This window comes from Daldinia decipiens, assembly GCF_022478715.1.
Source record: "Daldinia decipiens strain CBS 113046 unplaced genomic scaffold F4813scaffold_27, whole genome shotgun sequence".
Taxonomy (NCBI): domain Eukaryota; kingdom Fungi; phylum Ascomycota; class Sordariomycetes; order Xylariales; family Hypoxylaceae; genus Daldinia; species Daldinia decipiens.
Genome location: NW_026054570.1, coordinates 196240 through 216132, shown reverse-complemented (window position 1 = coordinate 216132; position 19893 = coordinate 196240). Strand labels below are relative to the sequence as shown.

The 19893-nt window shown below is 47.6% G+C and overlaps 4 protein-coding genes across 4 annotated transcripts; 1 reads left to right on the top strand and 3 right to left on the bottom strand.

The window, feature by feature from the left end:
* The first annotated feature begins 1544 nt into the window (after positions 1 to 1544).
* F4813DRAFT_153252 (ARM repeat-containing protein) lies at positions 1545 to 6751 on the top strand. Its single transcript, XM_049238982.1, has 6 exons — positions 1545 to 1585; positions 1876 to 2171; positions 2319 to 2339; positions 2477 to 2940; positions 3612 to 3798; positions 4190 to 6751. The coding sequence occupies exons 2-6, from the start codon at positions 1947 to 1949 to the stop codon at positions 6371 to 6373; spliced, it is 3081 nt and encodes a 1026-aa protein (XP_049097732.1). The 5' UTR covers positions 1545 to 1585; positions 1876 to 1946; the 3' UTR covers positions 6374 to 6751.
* Positions 6752 to 7908: 1157 nt separating this feature from the next.
* Positions 7909 to 9246, bottom strand: F4813DRAFT_366245 (60S ribosomal protein l15). Its single transcript, XM_049244008.1, has 4 exons — positions 9082 to 9246; positions 8921 to 9012; positions 8565 to 8721; positions 7909 to 8491 (listed from the first exon to the last, which is right to left on the bottom strand). The coding sequence occupies exons 2-4, from the start codon at positions 9005 to 9007 to the stop codon at positions 8124 to 8126; spliced, it is 612 nt and encodes a 203-aa protein (XP_049097731.1). The 5' UTR covers positions 9008 to 9012; positions 9082 to 9246; the 3' UTR covers positions 7909 to 8123.
* Positions 9247 to 9548: 302 nt separating this feature from the next.
* Positions 9549 to 10557, bottom strand: F4813DRAFT_391340 (uncharacterized protein; the record flags this gene model as incomplete). The annotated part of the gene is made up of 4 exons (XM_049247150.1): positions 9549 to 10056; positions 10116 to 10262; positions 10325 to 10448; positions 10518 to 10557. 4 exons carry the CDS (start codon positions 10555 to 10557, stop codon positions 9549 to 9551), a joined length of 819 nt encoding a protein of 272 aa, XP_049097730.1.
* A 1339-nt stretch (positions 10558 to 11896) lies between these two features.
* On the bottom strand, positions 11897 to 15425 carry F4813DRAFT_153162 (uncharacterized protein). Its single transcript, XM_049238981.1, has 3 exons — positions 13544 to 15425; positions 12816 to 13491; positions 11897 to 12761 (listed from the first exon to the last, which is right to left on the bottom strand). The coding sequence occupies exons 1-3, from the start codon at positions 14958 to 14960 to the stop codon at positions 12146 to 12148; spliced, it is 2709 nt and encodes a 902-aa protein (XP_049097729.1). The 5' UTR covers positions 14961 to 15425; the 3' UTR covers positions 11897 to 12145.
* Positions 15426 to 19893: the final 4468 nt, after the last annotated feature.

Here is a 19893-nt window from a genome sequence, read left to right as displayed (position 1 = left end):
TGTTTGAACAAGCTGCTCCCAGCTACATACATAGTATGTACTTAACACACCAATCTCGGCCGCTAGCGACGCCAGGGGTAGCCAGGTAGCTAGGATAGCTACTCAAAAGGCTTCATCAGTATTGAATACCGTCACAATAAAACGGTCACGTACAATACACACCCCCTTAATAGGAGAGGGCTATATGTTTTTACCTACCTAACCTAGGTGTCTAGTATGAATATTTTTATTGGAAATCTGACTTACCTAGCGTCGTAAATTGTAACAATCGTAGACAATTGAACCTATGCAGAAGGCTGAATAAAATTATTAGTACCAAGGCCGTCTCCAGCCGTCTCAAATTGTGTAGCTGGGCTGGACACCAACTCCACCCTTCTGGTTCCTAAGTCTTTGGTTGGAGTTCGCAGCCAGCGCCGTCGCGATCGAGTTCTCTAGGTTAGAGGGAAATAAAGGGGGGAGGACCCCGAATATGAATGGATGAAGCTAATCCATCGAACGATCTATGAAGCCGCTTTTACCTATCAAGAGGTAGGTAATTGCCTACTTGGGTAGTCCGTAGCCATACCATAGCCATAGATCAATATATTCCGATGTTCTCATCCCATCCCACCTTTCTTATACTACAATCACCTTGTTGCTCTCTCCTGGCGTATCGATTGGTGTTCTTGGAATATACAACGTTTCTCCAGAATAGTCATTCTGCGTATGTATGTACCTAGTCGCGGCTTGCCATTTATTAGTCGATATACGCGCAAGTAAGTAGTGAGGTAGCACACACACTAGAAGAAAATAAGCATAAGAGCTCACCAGCAATATATGCTTTCGATGAAACGCAAGCATCGAGGTAGGTATGGACTGGAGGTATGGAGGTATGGAGGTATGTAGAGGTAAGCACGAAGAATGGTAGCAATACATACGCCGCGACTAGGTACCTCCTAGTATGCTAGTCTGCGTGTCCGCTAGTACACGTAGCGTTAAAGCATCAGGCCTTTAGCTCTAAGGAAATAAGGAAACGGACAGGGACCAGGGGCTTGCGAGGGCAGGAGGGGCCAATCTGTACTACACAAGACATGGAGACACCCACTCTTGCCCACCGTAATCCACCATCTCGCATGTATTTGCCTTGTACTTCCTTCGAGATGTAGCCCTGAAGGACCATAGTGTACGATACATACCACATACATGTACAATACCTACAGCACTGAGCGATGTGTTCTAGGTAGGTACATACCTAAGGCTGTACCACCAAACAAGACCTCGACCAGGGGGTGGGGAAGGAGACAAGACGCAAGGACTTTCACACTGGGGAACAAGACTGACTGAAGAAGGAAAGAGGGTTGGCTGCGTCTTTGTCCTAATTCCATCTAAGCTCCCCTGTGCCTCGTCCACTTGCAGACTTGCAGACTTGGAGACTTGCAGCAATTGAAACATTTGAATCTCCTTCTCTTCGCACAACTCCACACTCTTTTATTATTATTTGCATTTTGCGACTTGCAACCCTTTCTTTTCTTTCCGTGCTGCGCTGCCGCTCCTGGCTCTCCAGGGCTGCATTTTGCGTTGTGTGCTATAGTTGTTCTCATCAAAGGTGAGTGAGTCTAACCTATACTGTCAATAGCCGAAGACAACCCTCTCCAACCCCCCATTAAGACATCGTGAAGTCAACCTCCCCTGCCCAGCGCAAGTTGAGTGCCGAACGAGGGATATGCCACCTGCGATACAGCAGAAGCGCGGCGCAAATCTTGCTAATTGCCCAATTCTCCTGAAATCCCGTCACTTCACTTTGGAGAGGGGGAAATTTTCGATGTCGGCTTCTTGCGATTGGTTTCATTGGGTACCCCTAGCATGCATGCTGACCGTCGTCCTCTGGAACTCCAGTTTATAGAAAAATCCGGTGATTGCCAATTTGGCCTGTACGAAAGCTTTTGGTGTTGTAACAACAGAATAACATGGATGATTATCGATTTCGCACTCAGCAGTCCCCGAGAAACGAGGCGCCGATGAATTCTCTTGTCTCACCGCAGAGAAATGGCAGGCCCATGCCTCCTCAGCCAGTCTCGCAGGACCCTCGAACGACTTTGCCTCGACGGTTTACCACCGATTCGGGGCGTGTACCAACATTGTCCACTATAAATACCTCCCAGCGAATGCCGGAACCACAAGAATATTCTGCCGTGAGTCTCCCCGAATTTGGGCATCCCGCAAACCATCATGGTCGGGATAGGCCTTCGGCCTTACTAGAACTGCCCCGAGCATGTCTCAATGCTCCTAGTTGCATGTCTTGCCCCTGTGAAACACATCACTGACATTGGTTATCCTAGACGCAGTATAAAGTACAACTGGTAAGGCTGTCTCTTTGCTGCCTGTCGTTTCTGTTCATTATTGAGTCGCACCTCCGCGCATGCGCTCAGTACCTAGATTCCTATTTGCGATTGTCGCCATTTTAGCATAGTTGAGTTAGTGCTCACAATCTATATAGTTAGAGAAGAAGAAAATCGAGTATGAAAAGCTTCGAGAGCAGAAGCGGCGCTTCGAGGCCGAGATGCATAAATTGGACCAGCAGCAGCGGCGGGATGAATTCGATATTGCCCAGATGCAGGAGGATCTAGGCCGAGGAAACGGCTTGGGGTTGACAGGTCACCAGTCCGAGCCGACGACGCCGCCCGAATATCGAGAGACAAGTTCGGGATTCCCTACCATGTTCTCTCGTCCTAACCGATATTCGACTCCTAGCCTTGGTCTCGTATCTCCGCCAGGGCTTTTCAATCGACCGGGGAGGTCTGGTTCTCAGCTCGCATCTCCCCAATCGGGCATTCTTCAATCTCGCTTTTTCGACGACGCTATACCATCCCGTTCCGTTCCGGGATCTCGTAGGAACAGCGACGAAGACGAGAAGGAGGAGGCTCTTCGCCAGGATCCTACAAGTCATCGATCAACTAACGCGTAAGTCTGATACTTCCTGACTTTCTGCTTTCTTGTTTTATCTATTGTTTCTACCCACGCGCAACATTGCCGAAGTGTTGGTCAGCAACGACACCGGTTGCTGTCATGTCTGAATCTCTATACATACATAGGTGGTCAAGGCAAATTTGTATTTATAGCAGCGAAAACCCTTGTGCTTGACGCAAGGAAGGTAGATAAGGCGAGGGAGTTCCTTCAAAGATCATATGGGTGTCTTGTTTATCCTTGGTGGTTCATTAGGCGCGAGTTCGTCGATTCGGGTTCACAAACAATGTCAGCGAGGTGCTCGACTTGGCCCAACCTCTCTTTTCATACAATTCTCTGTCATTATATCATTGCATTATGACAAGCCCTGGACTGGCAAGCCCTATTGATTTCGAGATACACCACTTCGTCCACTTCTACCTAAGCAGAAAAATTATCCCTCTCCTAGAAAAATAAATTTCCCCCCTCAACACATTTCCCGGATACTCATACATCCCATCTCCACCAATATCTCCCTCCTTTCTACCATTTCTATTTAACACCCCAACGTCGCGCTGTTGACCACTGTACGCTTGGGGGTTTAACATATTTCCATTCATGTGCTTTTTACGCACTTCATCAGCTGGTCTGCAGGTATTTAGCAGCTACTGACGTAGAAACCTTCCCAGTCTTAATCGATATTCTATGCCCGTTACACGTCGTGGCAATCTCTACGATAACATCGATCAGACCAACACAACTGGTTTTCTCTTCAGAGACGACGAATCCTCTATGGATTTGAACAACTTTTCCAACATTGACGCCAGTGAGGACGGTTTCCCTCAGCTCTACGCACAGAAAGGAAATCCCAACGTAGTAAGTTAACACCTCAGGCACTTTTCGCACCTGCCCTCGTTGCCCCTTCGTTGCCCCTTCGTTGCTCCTTCACTGCTCTTTCACTTTGCCTGAATCACGCATTGTTCTCTACTGTATGTTTGCTTGTTTGTCCTGTTCATGGTCTGTGCTCCCGGTTTCTCGAACAATATTTGAGGACCTTCTCAGGCGAATTGCGCTTGGAAGTGTTTTAATTCAGCGCACGTTTAACACAGCTACTACACGTACCTTACTTTGGAGGTTATTTTTTTTTCCCACAAGAATCTTTCACTCCTCACATTATTCCCAATTGATAGCCGCTCTTGCATCTTCAATCGTCCCTTCCATCAGATACCTAGTGCTGCTAGTTATCAAGACACTAATATTCCCACAGCTGTCTGCTTCTTCTGCTGCAGTTGATCTCGCATCTCACCGTGCAAGTGGTGAAGCAACCCCTACCAACGGCTGGGCGAACATTCCTCGACATCGACAACAGCAGAGTCTATCTACTCTAGGATCGTCCCAAATGAATACCACGGAAGGCATGTCTACTGGCCAAGCGGGGTCATCAACCGATAGTACCTCCGTTGCTAGTCGCCCTTTCCGTCACTCCCTTGACGTTAGCCAGTACAGGGAGACCAGTACCGACACCGCAACTACCTCAACCATGCCCCCCTCATCTAATCAGGCGCTCTCCACACCTCCCAAGCTACAGACCTCTTTCTCTGCAAGTGAGATGGCTGCCGTCAAGAATGTCCCCAGCGCTACCTTGACTCCTTCAAGCAATGCGAATGCCCATGCTCAGCAGCACTTCCACAACCACAATGCAAGCATTGGCCGAATCCCCCCTGGCGCCATGAAACGCCACAGCCGTGAGCTTTCCAATGACAATCATGCTGTTGCTGCCCAAGCTGGTGCACCATATCCATCAATTTCATCACAGCTGCAGGGTGGTGCTCCTGCGTTTGGCCCCGTTGCATCCAGCCAGGCCGCCATTCAGTCACCTGTCTCCGCCGGAACAGGAACAGCCACTGCTGGTTCGCCCTCATCTCTTGGGCCTTACCAGCAATTCTATGGTGGATACAGCCAGCCGAACCCTAACGGTCCCGGCCCTGGCCCCGGATATAACATGAACATGATGACAATGGGCATGCAGAACTTGGGAATGAATAACTACCCTCCTCAGAACTATGTCGGCTATAGCCCCATGTACCAGCCCCATGCACAGCCTCGAGACTCTCAGCAGCGTGTAATGCAGCAGCGTCGTGCTCAGGATAATGAGGCCATGACCCGTTATGCCAACCTATCCTTGGAGCAGGTAGGAGGTACAATCTACGATCTTTGCAAGGATCAACACGGCTGCCGATACTTGCAGAAGCAACTCGAGAATCGAAACCCCGAACAGGTTCACATGATCTGGCTGGAGACGAATCAGCATGTCGTCGAGCTTATGACGGACCCCTTTGGAAATTACTTGTGCCAAAAGCTTCTAGAATATTGCAACGACGACGAACGTACTGTACTGATTCAGAATGCGTCTGCAGAGATGGTTCGCATTGCGCTCAACCAGCACGGCACGCGAGCACTGCAGAAGATGATTGAGTTTGTCTCGACTCCTACGCATGTCCAGCTCATCATTGAGGCCTTGCGCTATCGAGTCGTCGAACTCATCCAAGATCTCAATGGAAACCATGTGATCCAGAAGTGTCTTAACAAGCTTAGCCCGGAAGACGCCCAGTTCATTTTCAGTGCAGTCGGCAACAACTGTATTGAAGTGGGTACCCACCGTCATGGTTGCTGTGTGCTCCAACGATGCATTGACCATGCCTCGGGAGAACAAAAGATGTGGCTTGTCACTAAAATCACCGAGAATGCCACTCGACTTGTGCAAGACCCCTTTGGCAATTATGTGGTTCAATACATCATTGACCTGAACGAGAGTGTCTTCACTGAGCCTTTGATACAGCAATTCCGTGGCAAGATTAGCCAGTTGTCCCGTCACAAGTTCAGCTCCAACGTTATGGAGAAATGCATCCGCTGCGGCAATGACGACTCTAAAGACATGATGGTCAACGAGCTCCTGGCCCCGGGCGAGATGGAGCGCCTACTACGGGATTCGTTTGGTAATTACGTTGTTCAGACCGCCTTGGACCATTGCACGTACCCCATGAAGATTCCGCTGGTCGAAGCCATCCGTCCGATTGTTCCCACCGTCAGAAACACTCCGTACGGTCGCCGACTTCAAGCCAAGATCCAGCAGCATGACACTCGAAGCGCCAATACCAGCGGACAGGCCACCCCTGCCGATGCAACTCAGGGTCAGATTGCAATTCGTCCCCCCCACACTCGTGCCATGACGACTCAGTCTATTGTGTCGCCACCTGGTCCTTACACGAATGGCCACAGCCCCAACGGTATGAACGGTACCCGAGGCAGAATGGCATACCCGCCCCCCAATGGTATAGGCGTGCCCGGCGTCCCAGGCAATGCTCCTCCTCAGCCGCCGCGAATGACCCAGTACCCTACATACCCTGGTGCTGGCGTTAACCCTGGATCTGGCGAAGGTGATTTCTTCTAGATATTTCTCATGCCTGCGGCGGTCATGATACTTGTAACGGTACGATAATGAACTCAGACGACAAACCATTTCCGGTGGAATTTTCCCTAATGGTCGATTACGTGGTCTTCGTGACCATTTCGCAAAGAATGAATGAGATGCTTCATACGAGCTTGATGATACCGCTTTCCTTTTCTCGCGCCATCCACATGTCACCCTTACTTCCTTTCTACGCAGGATATTGCACAAACTCATTTGCGCCATCGAGTACCACCATTAGCGCCCATTGTTCCTAGGGTTGCTCTGTATATTACGCACTCGATACACGATTCTCGATACCCCAGTCAAGGCCAGCTCTCATAACAGCATATCGAATTTAATCGTAGCCCGCGCCTGTGTACTCAAACATCTCGGCATAGATTTTCTTTTTGTTTTCTCGGTTTGCGGGATGCTTTTTCGGCAGATACATGCATTACTCCTATTTTACACGCATTAGGCCGATATTTCGACGTCATAGCTTCTCGTGGTGTCTACCGCCGCCCTAATCACGTACGCTCTGCGATAGACATACATACGCTCGCACCTAACCTCCTCGACCAGTTTCTATAGGAACCAGCTTTACGCAGGTGTCTTTCCATACATGCTGGTCTCGTGCGAGCGTATCATGGCACACGACAGCAGGCTATGGGACGCTGGCATCAATGGGTTCTCTTGTATACCTACATGTTTCTCCTATGGGAAACCCAAATCAACTACTTACGGCTGCAGCAAAGCGTGATAAGCTCAGGGGACCCAGAAGATGTAACAGCTCTGGTCGTTAAATACAGATGGGAGGCGACTGGATACCAGTTCCAGATGATCTTGGCTTGTGTTTTACACTGAGGCTCATTTATCAGGATTTGTTCTGCGATGTCTTTCGACGGATTTTGCCGGTCTCGCTGATTTGGCGATATTGGGCATCGATTTTCTGTCCTAGGTACCTTCCCCCGTGGAAGAACCTCTTCGCCTGTACTTTTCAGATAGCCTAATAGAGGCATATAAAATACCTCCCGAGTCCATTTTCCGTGACATGATTTTTCAGGACTTGTTACTTCCTACCTAAATTGCCATTTAATTACCGTAGACTATAACATAGTCGGAAGGTTAGCATCTTTAACTATGTATCTTAGGTACTTTATACGGATAACAACCATACCGCCAAGGTTGTCAAAACTACTAGGTTAAAGCCATTACAACTACCACAGAGGTAGTTATCATAATACAAATAGGGCATATAGCGTACAGGACATAAAAACGGGCCATATATTATAGCCGTGGTAGCTTATATCACGTATACAGCAGATTAAGTTACCACGTTCAAGCTACCGTATAAAGGCCTAAGTTAGGTATGGTAAGCCTAAGTAGTGGATTGCATAGCTCTAGGAGGCAACAGCAACAGCAGCTCCAGAATTTCGATTGTTTTAAGCCGATAGCCGCCGCAGGAAATCCATATTCAACGAGAGAGATACGAAGTCACATTTGGCAAAATAGTGTCACTAGGCACGAAGGTATTAACATAAACAGCCGAAAACAAATAATTTTTTCGTCCCAGGAAGAATCTTGTTCCTATGTAGACTACGTGCAGTAACTCCAGGCATAATTCATGAGCCCGACACATGCCCTATTGACCCTGAAGAAAGACGTCATTCCCTGTCGTAACCACGACATCCACGACCAAGCCGTCGTCACACGTCCCCTAGTTTTCACCTCTGCCTCCGTTAGGCGCACGCGCTTATCGGTAACGCCACAAGGAGAGGGTGTTGTGTCTCTTCCAAGTCTTTCTGCGACCAGCCTTGGTCTTGTTGTAGCGGTGGCCCTTGTTGAGACCACGCGACTTCTTGCCGGTAGCGGTGAGACCACGGGCCTCGCGGTGCTTGTGCACGGGGTTGACGATCCAGTTGATGCGGGGGTCCTGGCGGATGGCCTTGTGCTGGGGGTCGACGAGGATAACCTCGTAGTACTTGTAGGTAGAGTCCTGGTTGATCCAGTACGAGTTGAGGACTCGCAAGTTAGCGCAGCGACGGCCGACACGCTCCTCGGCGGTGGCCTTGAGGGATCGCTGGTACTTCAGCTGGTTCACACCCTGGTTGGTGGGCTTGCCTGTAATTTCGACATGATTAGTCGTCCGCCTCGAGAATATCAGAATATCATGTCGGTTTCGTAGCAGACTTACCGTAGGTGGCACCCTTAGGCACGGGCCGCTTGCGACCACCGCGGCGGACGCGCACACGGTAGACGACATAGCCCTGCTTGGCCTTGTATCCGAGGCGGCGGGCCTTGTCGGGGCGCGAGGGACGCGAGGCGCGGTGGATGACGTTCAATTGACGAAGCTATATTGATGCACTCTCAGCTAATGTTCAACGAGTGTATAGCAGAGACACGTTCCCTCCCTGCCGGGGAAAGGCAAAGGAGGGAAGACAGCGTCCACATAATCATCCACGCCAATATCTTGGACTGTTGTAGATTTTCGTGTGTATAGTACGCTTTTCGTGTCGAGGGTTTAAAGCAATCGTGGAGGTTTCAACATACTTCCCAGCAGCGGACTCGGAGGAGGAATCGCAGAACATCGGACTGCTTCTTCTTCTGAAGCTCTTCGACATACTTGAGGGCACCCATCTTAACTGTGCGGTGAAAAATACGAAGGTCAGCAATAATATCAAAGGGGTTATTTCGAATAGAGAGCTACAAACCAGGTTGGGAATAGAAGCCTGCAAAAATGGATGGTCGTGTGTCGTTGTGTGTGGTGTGAGGAATTGAGGAATTGAGGAATGCGAAAATCTTCAATTGACCGAAGAAATTTGCTAAAGTTGTGCGAGTGCGTTTGGGGGGGAAAGTTAAGCGACCTGGGGCTAGCCTCAGAACGGGATAGTATGATTTCCATTAGTGCATTGACCACATATACATCAATACTTAGATTATCAAATCATCCCTTCCTATCCGCACAATTCAGATCTAGGTTCAGATGTACGTAATCCGTAGTATTTCATAATTGCATATCAAGAAACTCGAGGTTATTAGGTATGTTATATGGATGTAGGATGTAGCAAGCCCTCTAAAGCTCCATGATACAAGCTACAAGCTACAAGCTACAAGCTACAAGCTACAAGCTACAAGCTAATAACTACAATCCACCATCACAGATTCCCAATCTACTCTTCTACTGTCCCCGCGATAGATATTTTGCTCCCAAAGGAACAGACTTCGCGATAGCCGTGAATTTCTTGACTTGCTCTGCTGCAACTGTACCCCAAGTATCCTCGTCTAATGCCATGCGGCTCTCTTTAAAGAGATCTGAAGCCATGCTCTCCCTTTCATTTCCTTTGTATCTATCAAGCTGGTGAGATATGTGAGCCTCTGGGATAAGCTTATCCTCGGCGAGTTTCTCTCCGTACTCGCGGCCGCAAGAAAGAAGGTCCTTCATATCCTGCTTGTCCTGCTTCCATTTCGCAGTGGGAAACTCGAACTTATAATTCTTGAGTTGCTCGTCCGTCTCCTTGAACTTTCTGAGCAATGTGTAGCTTCCTGATATCACAGACTGCGCATCTTGGAATAAGATATGATTTTCCTTGGTTGTATTGCGCGCCTTTCCGTTTGGTCCGTAAGAGAGAAGGGTTTCTGAGTAAAGCTTTCCAAAGGTTTCTACAAATTTATCATTACTCTGGGCGCTGTAGATAGTCAGGTTAAATTCATCAAATTACTAGTTTATGGGGTCCGATGTTCTCACAGTTGTTTCTCCTGTTCTTGAATATACTCTCGCACCTTATCCGTCTGTTTCTTGACTTTCATTCCAAAATTCTTGATGAAAGTCTTTGATTTTGTAACCTCGCCTTGGGTATTGCCCTCGAAAATCTCGGCCCATCGCTGAAAATTTCTGTATGTATTAGGTACTATTAGTAGCTGGACTTATGAATTATTTTCTAATTTAGTACTCACCGGCTGCCCTCTCGGCCCTCGTCCCCATCGTACTCTTCAAGTCGTGAAAGGCGTCTGTTCGTACCAGTCTTCTTCTTCTTGATATTGTTTTCCGTGATCGACGCCTCAGGATCGTCTGGCAGTGCTATGGAATGTGAATATGCCTGACACTACGAACTATATCAACCCGCTATTCTCTCGGCCGCGTACTTACGCTCAGGATCGGCCTTTCTCTTGGCTACTCTCTTCGACATGGTGGTTGTAAATGTATGATGGTTGAATATGCCGGCTTCGGTAAATTGCTATAGAAATAAAAGGGGGATCAGATGAAAGACGAACTAGGGATTATGATGCGATTCAAACAACTCATTATTATCAACAAGGCTACGCATAGCACTGTGAATCGAGGAGACGCAGAATCGTGTGTAAGAATTGAGAAAGGAATTCTCATTTCGTTATTTTATTTGGTGACATAAGTAGGACATAGACGTACCTAGGTTAGGTAATCTAGTTCTTTCCTCCTTGATAGGGGGTTCTTACTTAACCTACCAATCTAGGTACATGAGGTATGTACGTAGGTGTCCACATATGGTTTACTCCTTCTATACATGCATTAAGTAGAATGCTCCTTCTACATTAGTCCATATGTATACTTTGAGTACTTATAATGGACTCATTTATTTATAAGGGGCTCGGGTGTAGTTCAGATCCATAGTGTTTTATATTAAACATTATTCAAATTTGACACATGCAACTCAGTAACTATAGCTATTAGAAGCTTGATTATAGCAATTTTAGCCATCGGAGGTAACTAGAACCCTATCTAGAACGAATCTGCCATTAAACTAACAGTGAAAGTGGACAAACCGAACAGAGGACTCCCCCCTGGATGCATCTCGCAAGGCAAATGGGCGTAATCTTTCATGCGTGGCAAAGTCTTTTCTGGTCGTACAAAATCCGTCCATACCCAACAATTCGTGCAAACCGTCCCTTTTGAATATCAAATTACACATATGCTTGTGCAGCATGTCTATGTTAGTCTCCTTTCAAGCGCAAAACTACTTTTTGTCTTCTGGTTTCTCTTATGCCGTATCGTCATGACGCAAAATGATTGATGGCCCTCTGCCTTCGGTTCGTCTTCTCGCCTCGCCTCGCCTCAAATCCGAACTCGAACTCGTCTTCGTCTGGCCTCGTTCCCATGTCTTTAAAGGTTGAGAAATCAAGGAATTCCAAGGAATTGATGGATGCCGGTGCCGACCAACGCCAAAAGTCTGATAATTGCGTCGGTCCTCTGGAGTTTTCGCCTAGGCGTATTGTGACTTGTATGTACCACAGGCGCCTCTAGGAATAATTGACTGTATGTAAACAACTTGAAGGGGCCGCAAGGCCTCCTGAAAAAAGAGAAAATTAAACCGTAGAAAAAAGAGAAAGAAAATGAACGGAAATGGATTTCTGTCAATCCGTTGATCGTAATACGTCACTGTAGTATCGGATCATATAATAGTGATGGTATGGTACGAGGGAAATATAATACGAGAATAGAATTTTAGTGTAATGGGAAATTGGGATCGAGGTTACCGAGTACGACATTCGTCTTTACTGGATGATTGAGGTTCCAAAAATGACTTTAGAAGGTGCGTAACAAAGATAGATACCGTATGGTAGTAATGAATGTTTGCGTCAATGAATTTTAGAGCGAGGTTGAACCACAATAGAGAGTAAGGGGGGTATCGCAATATCCCAATATCTTGGCGAATCGGAAGCATCTCCAGGTTCATTAGTAACGAGAGGGAGTTCTCGAAGGCCGTAATGGAATGAATTTAATCCACAAACTCCTCGCGTTCAGCGGGAGTTCAGAGAGAGCCCCTGGAACGCTCCAACCCATTCATTCTGCCCTGCCATGTTAGGCACTGACTGATCGTGGGGAGACGGAGCTGTGTGGGGACTCGGGTAGCGCGTTCGCATGCTTGGGGGGAATTCCCCAGGTTGGGAGAAGCCGCCGGGATACGCCTCCATCCCTTGCATCACGCTCGGAACATACGGCACTGCGCCGGACCTCGGAGCACTGCTGAACGCACCATAGGCAGAATATGGAAAACCGGACGGAGGATATGCAGAACTTGCTACTGAAGGACGATCTTGGGCGCCAAATGGCTGGTTGAACGGTGGCTGAAACGGTCGACCTGCAGCACCCGGACTGGTAAAGGCACTCTGTGAGTCCTGGGATGGATTGGATCTTCGTTCTGTGTTGGCGGATCCACTTCCTCTTCCAAGGCCAACAGCACCTGGGCCGATGCCGCTGGGCGCCTGCAGCCCCAAGGTCGGGCTGGCAAATGAGGCGGGGTTGATAGCGGACATCCAAATTCGCGTCTTGTAAATCTTGAAAAGATCGGTGACTAGCGAGTTGAAATTGATATACGAGTCGGCGAAGTAGTAAAATGTTAATTTCTTCCAGTCCCTGAAATTCGTTAGCAACGTAGTAGATCAAAGACAGGAATAGTTAGTTACTCACATCTGGAACTCGGCATCGAGAATCTCCATGTTCAGACCATGCTCCTTCACCTTCTGCATACACATACGCTTCGCCTTAGCTTCGTTTCCTTCTTTATCTCGAAGGTTGTGAATCTCGTGACTCTGTGCTAGGCGTTTAATGAGCTTCGGTTTAAGTTCGCCTGCGTTTGGTTCTTGCATGTGATGCTGACTCGGTGGTCCCATTCCGCCAATTGCGCTGCCTTGAAGACCGTTAGATGCAGCCATCAAACCAGCACCGGTCCCTTCCTGAGCGGCCGCGGCATTTTGAGAATACATCATCAACCATTTGTAGTGCTCTTCAGCGTAGTGCTCCTTCAATTCTTTAGCTGTTTGCCAGTCCACGTTATCACGGGCCACGGTTCCAAGATCAGTTCCTCGATCCGCCTCTACAATAACAAGATCTCCAGGTTTAACCGTGAGGCCAGTTCCTTCTTGGATGTAGAATACATCTGCCCTAGAACACTTGAAAAGAACAATATGCAGCAGTTGGTTGTGCCTGGGCTGGCTCATTCCGTACATACTCCTGTGGGGTGATGGCGGACGGTTACCAAAAGTTGAAGGAAGTCCGTAGGCAGATTGGTACGGATTACCGTAAGCGGACGACGCAATGGCTTGGTGTGCGTTAGGAGCATTGCCTCCACCTGAGTAATAGGATACTGTTAATAAAGTTAGTCCTGGGCGTAAACTAGATGGCTCGGATTTACTTACCAGGACTAGCAGCAGATTGAAAGCCTGCGCCCTCGGGGAATCCGCCAAAGTCTTGAGAATGAGACTGTGCTGCCTCTGAAGTTACATCATGAAGGGAAACACCTTCGCCAATAGAACCGATTGATCCTTGTCGTGTAGGCACGTCGGCAAACGAATGTCTACGGCTCTGCGAAATCTCGGTTAAGCCACCAAAACCTAGAGAACTCTGCCAATATGCTTTCTTAACATTTTCGAGCTTTCTATTCTCTAGGGGATAAGGCGAACGGAAAGCCGCAGACGCAGACGCGTATTCGCTCATGCGCCTTCCTAATCCTCGTTTCGAGGCACTGTCCGGACCCTCTCCAGCTTCATCTAATTCGTCAATCGCGAAGTCAGACTCTTCAGGAACCGGTCCGCGGACGCCGTATCCGTTACCTAATCCGTAAGTAGCAGCGGTTGACGCACGGGGTCTGAGCCGAGAGTTGTGATATTGCTGTTGCTGCTGCTGTTGTCTCAACATAGCATTCTCTCGAGTGAGCATCTCTATTGTCTTCGCCTCGGCACTTTGCTGCTGATGAGATGCCTGAGCCGTATCGCTAGCACTCTCATCATCGTCATCCTCAACTTCCTTCACTTTACCTAGCATCGCACCTTCATTGGACATCTCACTCAACATACTTGGGCGTGAAGGTCTGTGCTGCAATCCAGGATGTCCAAGGGGAGCACGCGGTCTTCCCGATAGCACCGAAGACGTAGGCATCGTCGGCGTCGTTGTATCAGGGTCTAGCTGACCTACCGAGTATGACTGGGAACGATACGTCTTGGGGGTTGGGTGCAAGGGAATGGCGAACGGAATTTGAGGGTTAGGATTCTGCTCTCGTGGAGTGGGCGAGGTCTGCGCCAACGAACTATCTTCACCAAAGAAACCAGCATTACCGGGGACAGTAGATGTCGGCGAAGGGAGGACTTCAGTCAATCGAGAAGGCGGCTCCTTACGCTCTGTGTTCCAAATGCCTGTTCCCCATGGGAAAGACGGCGGTCCTTGATGTCCTCTTCCCATCGCCGCCGAAGATGTAGTATGGGAACCCCAAGCGGTTGCACCTGGCTCGGCTGATGGAGTACTAGGGTGTGAAGCTGTTGGTGACATAGAACTGCTCGCAAATGAACCTTTCCTCGGATGGGGTAACGTAGTTTGTGATGTATCATTCAACCAAGAAGCACGACGTACAGGCTTCTGAGGCTGTACTTGTGGTCGATGCGCGTCTTGTCGATGAGGGTCGGGTTCGTCGTCCGAACTTGCCAGGGCTTCAGAGTCTGGTGTAGATCTTCGAGCATTCAGCTTTTCAAGCAGAATAGACTGGTTGTTTGGCGCAACTCCTGGGTATGCGCTCGAGCCGGCTTTGGTTGCAGTACTGGGCTTGATGTTATTGGAGCTCATGGTCTGTAGATGATCGATTTCGGCTTAATAATCGCCGAAAGGAAAAAACACACTGAAATGCAATGACAATAACCGACCAAGACCTCAAAATAGTAATAAAAAAACAACACCCAGAATTTACAAGTAGTTTCCGGGGAGGTGTTCGAGCGTCTATGACAACAGTAAATCGTGTAAACCTACACGACGTATTAGTCATGCTACGGTACCAGAGCCAAAAATGAGATGAAAATGAAAACGGAATGAGAAGTTCACCCCGCCAAAAGCAAATGCTACAAATGATTTAAGTCTGGATGAAGGAGGTATGATTGGCGTTTCCTATCTTGAGCGCCAGCGCTCGGCGAATCCATCTCCACATGCCCCTTATATATAATGAACCACACAACGCCGGCGCAGACCAAATTACGTTCTCAGAGGTAGCCGATCTAGTCAATAGTGGACATAGCGTAAAACAAAGAGATTTAATACTTACTGGCGTCAACGAAAAATATTAGATCTATTCATAGGGTATCGAAGAATCCGTGTCTATTGAGAAAATGAAAGGCCGGTAGGCAGCGCAATCTCAAGGGAAAAAAAGAATGGTCGACCGAAGTGAAGTAACGGTATTGATCGCCAGTCCCAAATCCAAAAACGCCACCAGAAAGACCCTTCTCGATTTCTAAATTGAATTGTCAGGATGGACAGGACGGAAAAGTTTTCGTCGCAGATGCAGTCCAAACTGATTTCTTGTCAAGTTTTTTTTGTCTTCGCGGTTGGTAGAGGCGCCGTGTTAGGGGGGCAATCTAAAACAAGATTTCGTACGTGTGAATTTGTCAGTTCGTAGGTGTATGAGTACGACCTCGAATGCTTTGCGACGAAGCTATTCGGAAGAGCGCATCGTTGGCTCGGGAAAATCTGTGGTGACGAGTAGTTTGCACAAAGGCCGTTGCTGAGCAAAGACACGCAAATAGTCCGTAGAGATGTAGATTTGTCGCCGTAATTGTCGAAGACCGGCAATTGCAGATGGACGGACGAGGGCGTAGGAGGGTGTTGGAGGGTATTGAAATTGAAGAGCGGGGAAGGGAAGTAGTTTAGGTAGGTCTTTAGGTATGGTACCTAGGCAAGTAATTCGTAGGAGTAACTGATTGGTTTAGCAGTACAAATCCAGGACCCGTGCCAGCAGTTGAACGTTGCGACACGAGACCCTCGCGTGAGGGAAAGTATGAAGGAAAGTGGCTAGTGGGGAACGGAAGCTGGGTTTTAAAGTTAGGCTGGTAACAGTGGGCAGGGATGATACATATGTACCTATTGTATGTACATACGGTAGCGGTAATCCCCCCACTAAATCCCGGGAGAGACACCAGTCTTTAGAGGCTTTGGGGGCTTTGGGTGTGTCTTAGCAATAACTGAGCTCCCTGCAAATCATAAAAGGGCACACCTCGTAGTGCCTATGCCTAACTCAGCGCTATTCAAGGATAGGCCGAAAGAGGATATAAACCTGAAATCGTCAAACGAGATGAGAGGGGAGAATTAAACCGGAAACAAAAGACAAAAGATATGTGTCAGTTAAGTGCGAGGGGAATTTACCGACCCAATAGGTGTAGATACCTAACCTAGTGAGAAGGGGACAGACGTGGTCAGGTATGATCAGGTAGGAAAAATGTGGCTACATCGATCATGAACTGATGATGCTGTACGCAGGCAGATACATGTAAGTATGTATGCAGGTAGGTAGTTGGTAAGGTAGTAACTTAGCACGAAGGAGGTGTATGTGCAGTAATGGAGTGGATTTTTCGAGAATGGATGAGCGGATAGGGATGGGATGGATGGCCTATGTAGGTATGGAGGTTGGCAATGCAAGCTTGCTTGTCTATAAGCTTGTCCCGTATATGAGTTCATGTGTAAAAAATAAAATAAAAAGGGTCTCGAAAAAAGAATTCGTTGTAGGTATTTTACTACCTTAGGTACCTAAGGTTAGGTTATGCGCCTTTAGAAAATCAATATTTCTATGTAAGCAGGTACTTACATGTACCTAGGCCCCTAAGGTTAGGTAACTGCCAATTTGTGAGATTGTACCTGGGCTGCTGGAGCAGTAGAGGCAGGTTCAATATTACTCGTAAGGAGAATCCAGAGGTTGCCAAGACACTAAAATAACAAAGCAAAGGACCCACTTGACCTTTCCAAATCTAGTAAAGGCGGGCGTAGGAATTTGGTGTCTGGGGACGGGCGGGTCCTACAGATGGATTCTATTAATTTAGTGCACAAAGGATGATCACCCGAGCCGCTTATACACCGTATCTTATACACAGTATTCTTCCAAGAGTTGTCATTTTCCCATTAACTATGGGCTTTTATTATGTATAATGCATAATGTATAATGTATAACGCAATCATAAATTAGCCCATATGAGAAGCTTATCCGGTCGACGATGCCTATGATTCAATTATCTTGGTTCTAACTTCTAACTTGGGACATACGAAGAGTGTGGGGAAGATTGATCTTGAGCTATCGAACCTGCGAACGTGCGAGAGAGAGGTTAAGTAAGAGACTTCTATTGGCCCGAGTCCTGCAATGACCCAAGCTCTGGTTTGCTAACGATCCTTGCTATTCCGGGGAGTCGAGAAGACAACCAATAACATGTCAAGTCTGATATGTTCGTAGTCCTTCAGAGAAATCTTCTCCAATATCAAATCTAGTGAGATGCACATCCATATTTCCGTCGAGCTCTTTCTACTGCGAACTGATATATATACTTATTCAGAGCAAGACGAGTTGTCATTCGATGGCGCTTAGCCGCCGCGTAGAGGGCATGCATAAATGCTGCTCTCCAAAGGACATTTGGCTTCCGCCTTTCGAAACATGCCTTCTTTTTTTGGGCGGCCACTTCGGATGACAAGGACAGTCTTGGTACGAGGAATTGAGACGGTACGTACGTCAACTCGGATTAGTTAGAATTTCTCTACATGGTATCTCTTTTAGTATCTCTTTCAAAACTATCGATAGGCTATATACACACCGAAGGTCTTGTTCCGTAGAGGTGTGCATAAGCCACACCAATCAAGAATCAAGGATTGGGACGTCATTTCTTCAATACTTAGCCCACCGTTGAAGATCTCGAACAAAAACTCGCCCGGTGCGGCGAATAGGGCCTTCTCGTTCAAGTGCAACACCCAATCCCTTCTCCTGACCGAGTACATGTACCAAAGGCCATGCATGGACGCGAAAGCTTCAAGCTTGCGAGTCAGTCCTTTATTCCAAGTTAGATGGACGCAGCCGTCTTAACCGGACTTGGCCAGCTTCCATTTTCCACCGCATTCACCACACGTATCTGGGGAATGGCCCGACGAAAGTTGCGCCAGCCCTCCTGCATATCCAATTGATGCATGCACTGCACGTCAAAACTGTTGTTACCTTACATAGCATTAGACTCCGGGGTTAATACTACCTGGCTTAAACTCTTCGACGATCAGAAAGCTCGCTGAGACCCCATTGGATTCGGAGGCGAGTAAAATACGGTCTTCTCATCGTTCAAGGTCTTCGTATGAATACCTATAGCAACAGAACCAGCATTGGGTACCTCAGGTACAAGATAGTTGGGTAAGATAATGGAAGCATTGTGGAGGTGTGAGTGAGTGCATAGAAACTCTCCTGAAGCTACATAGCCGATCGTGAGATGACAGGGGAGGGGTAACGGACCATTGCAACGAACGATTCCCGCACCCTCTTTCGGCGATCCGACTTACAGAAACTTCGATAGACTACATACATAGTGCGATGGTGTCGTGTGCTCCAAAAGAACGTCAACATGGAGCAAATAAATTCAAAGCCGCATTACGAGTCGCATTACATACTTCAACCCTAATTACAGACCAAGTTTATTACCCCTTCTGCATAGCTTGGACACAAGGAAACTTGAATTTTCAACTGTCTGTATTTCCAACCTCTTACGCATAGCAGATATCACAGTTTCCTGCATGCTTTAAGCGACCTGAACCAGGGGATGGTGGAGGGGTCGTGACCCTTTATATTTCTTGATAATTTCTTCCTGCAAGCCTCAGCCTAAATCAGAAGACTATTCGATACAATACTCAAGACAATAGTTACTCAAGCCTCTAAAAGTCCTGTTAGATACTCGATCTCAGCATCAGGTTCAACACATACCACCATTTGGCCTTAGCGACCTATATACGATGTCGTCACACGATTAGTTCACACGAACCTTGGAGATAGCACAAGCTTCGCAAAAACCCGTACCTAAAGGCGTCGCACATATACCCCCCAGGGGCTTTACCCCGGATTTTCAGTTCATGTTTACTAACCCTTATCCATAGATTCCATATAGTTATAAGAAGAGCAAGTCGAAAACTAAGAGCCTGCAAGAGCCTGCACGAGTCTAAAATCCGCATCATTCACTAAGCTTACCGGAAAAGCAGCAGCAAATTATGACAATTAATTGGTATAAACTTACATTTATTTGCTAGGATCCATAACATAACCTAAAGAGTCTTTTCTGGTTCGATCGATGGCTAGTGATCATCTTAACGCATATTTTCGGCCGATTGCTACGCTCAACTCAGAAAGCCTAGGCGCTGGGCTTAAACTAGCGAAAAGCTGTTTTTCCTCTAATGGAATAACTTCAACTTGTTGTAACCTATCATCATTCCCTACTCAGCAAAACGATACCACCCTGAGATGATTACACAATCCCATTGACGATGATTCTATTAGCCATTACGTCGAATTCGCTAACCAGCTGGACTGCAGAAGAGAGGAAATGGCATCTTGCTTTACGCGGAGAGAATTGCCTTGCCGACCTCACACAACATCTGGACTTAGCATTTATGCGTAACACATATACCCGGGCATCTTGGACACTACATACCCTTTTTGTCTCACATATGACCCCGTGACTCCAGAAGGTATACCATTTCATGAAGACAAAAAGCATCGTCCGAT

Coding starts and splice junctions, on each gene's coding strand:
- F4813DRAFT_153252 (XM_049238982.1), top strand. CDS start 1,947: ATGGATGATTATCGATTTCGCACTCAGCAGTCCCCGAGAAACGAGGCG. Junction 2,172..2,318: donor AACCACAAGAATATTCTGCC/GTGAGTCTCCCC, acceptor TGGTTATCCTAG/ACGCAGTATAAAGTACAACT. Junction 2,340..2,476: donor CGCAGTATAAAGTACAACTG/GTAAGGCTGTCT, acceptor CAATCTATATAG/TTAGAGAAGAAGAAAATCGA.
- F4813DRAFT_366245 (XM_049244008.1), bottom strand. CDS start 9,007: ATGGGTGCCCTCAAGTATGTCGAAGAGCTTCAGAAGAAGAAGCAGTCC. Junction 8,722..8,920: donor TCCGAGTCCGCTGCTGGGAA/GTATGTTGAAAC, acceptor GCATCAATATAG/CTTCGTCAATTGAACGTCAT. Junction 8,492..8,564: donor GCCTAAGGGTGCCACCTACG/GTAAGTCTGCTA, acceptor TCGAAATTACAG/GCAAGCCCACCAACCAGGGT.
- F4813DRAFT_153162 (XM_049238981.1), bottom strand. CDS start 14,960: ATGAGCTCCAATAACATCAAGCCCAGTACTGCAACCAAAGCCGGCTCG. Junction 13,492..13,543: donor TCAATCTGCTGCTAGTCCTG/GTAAGTAAATCC, acceptor CTTTATTAACAG/TATCCTATTACTCAGGTGGA. Junction 12,762..12,815: donor CTCGATGCCGAGTTCCAGAT/GTGAGTAACTAA, acceptor AACGAATTTCAG/GGACTGGAAGAAATTAACAT.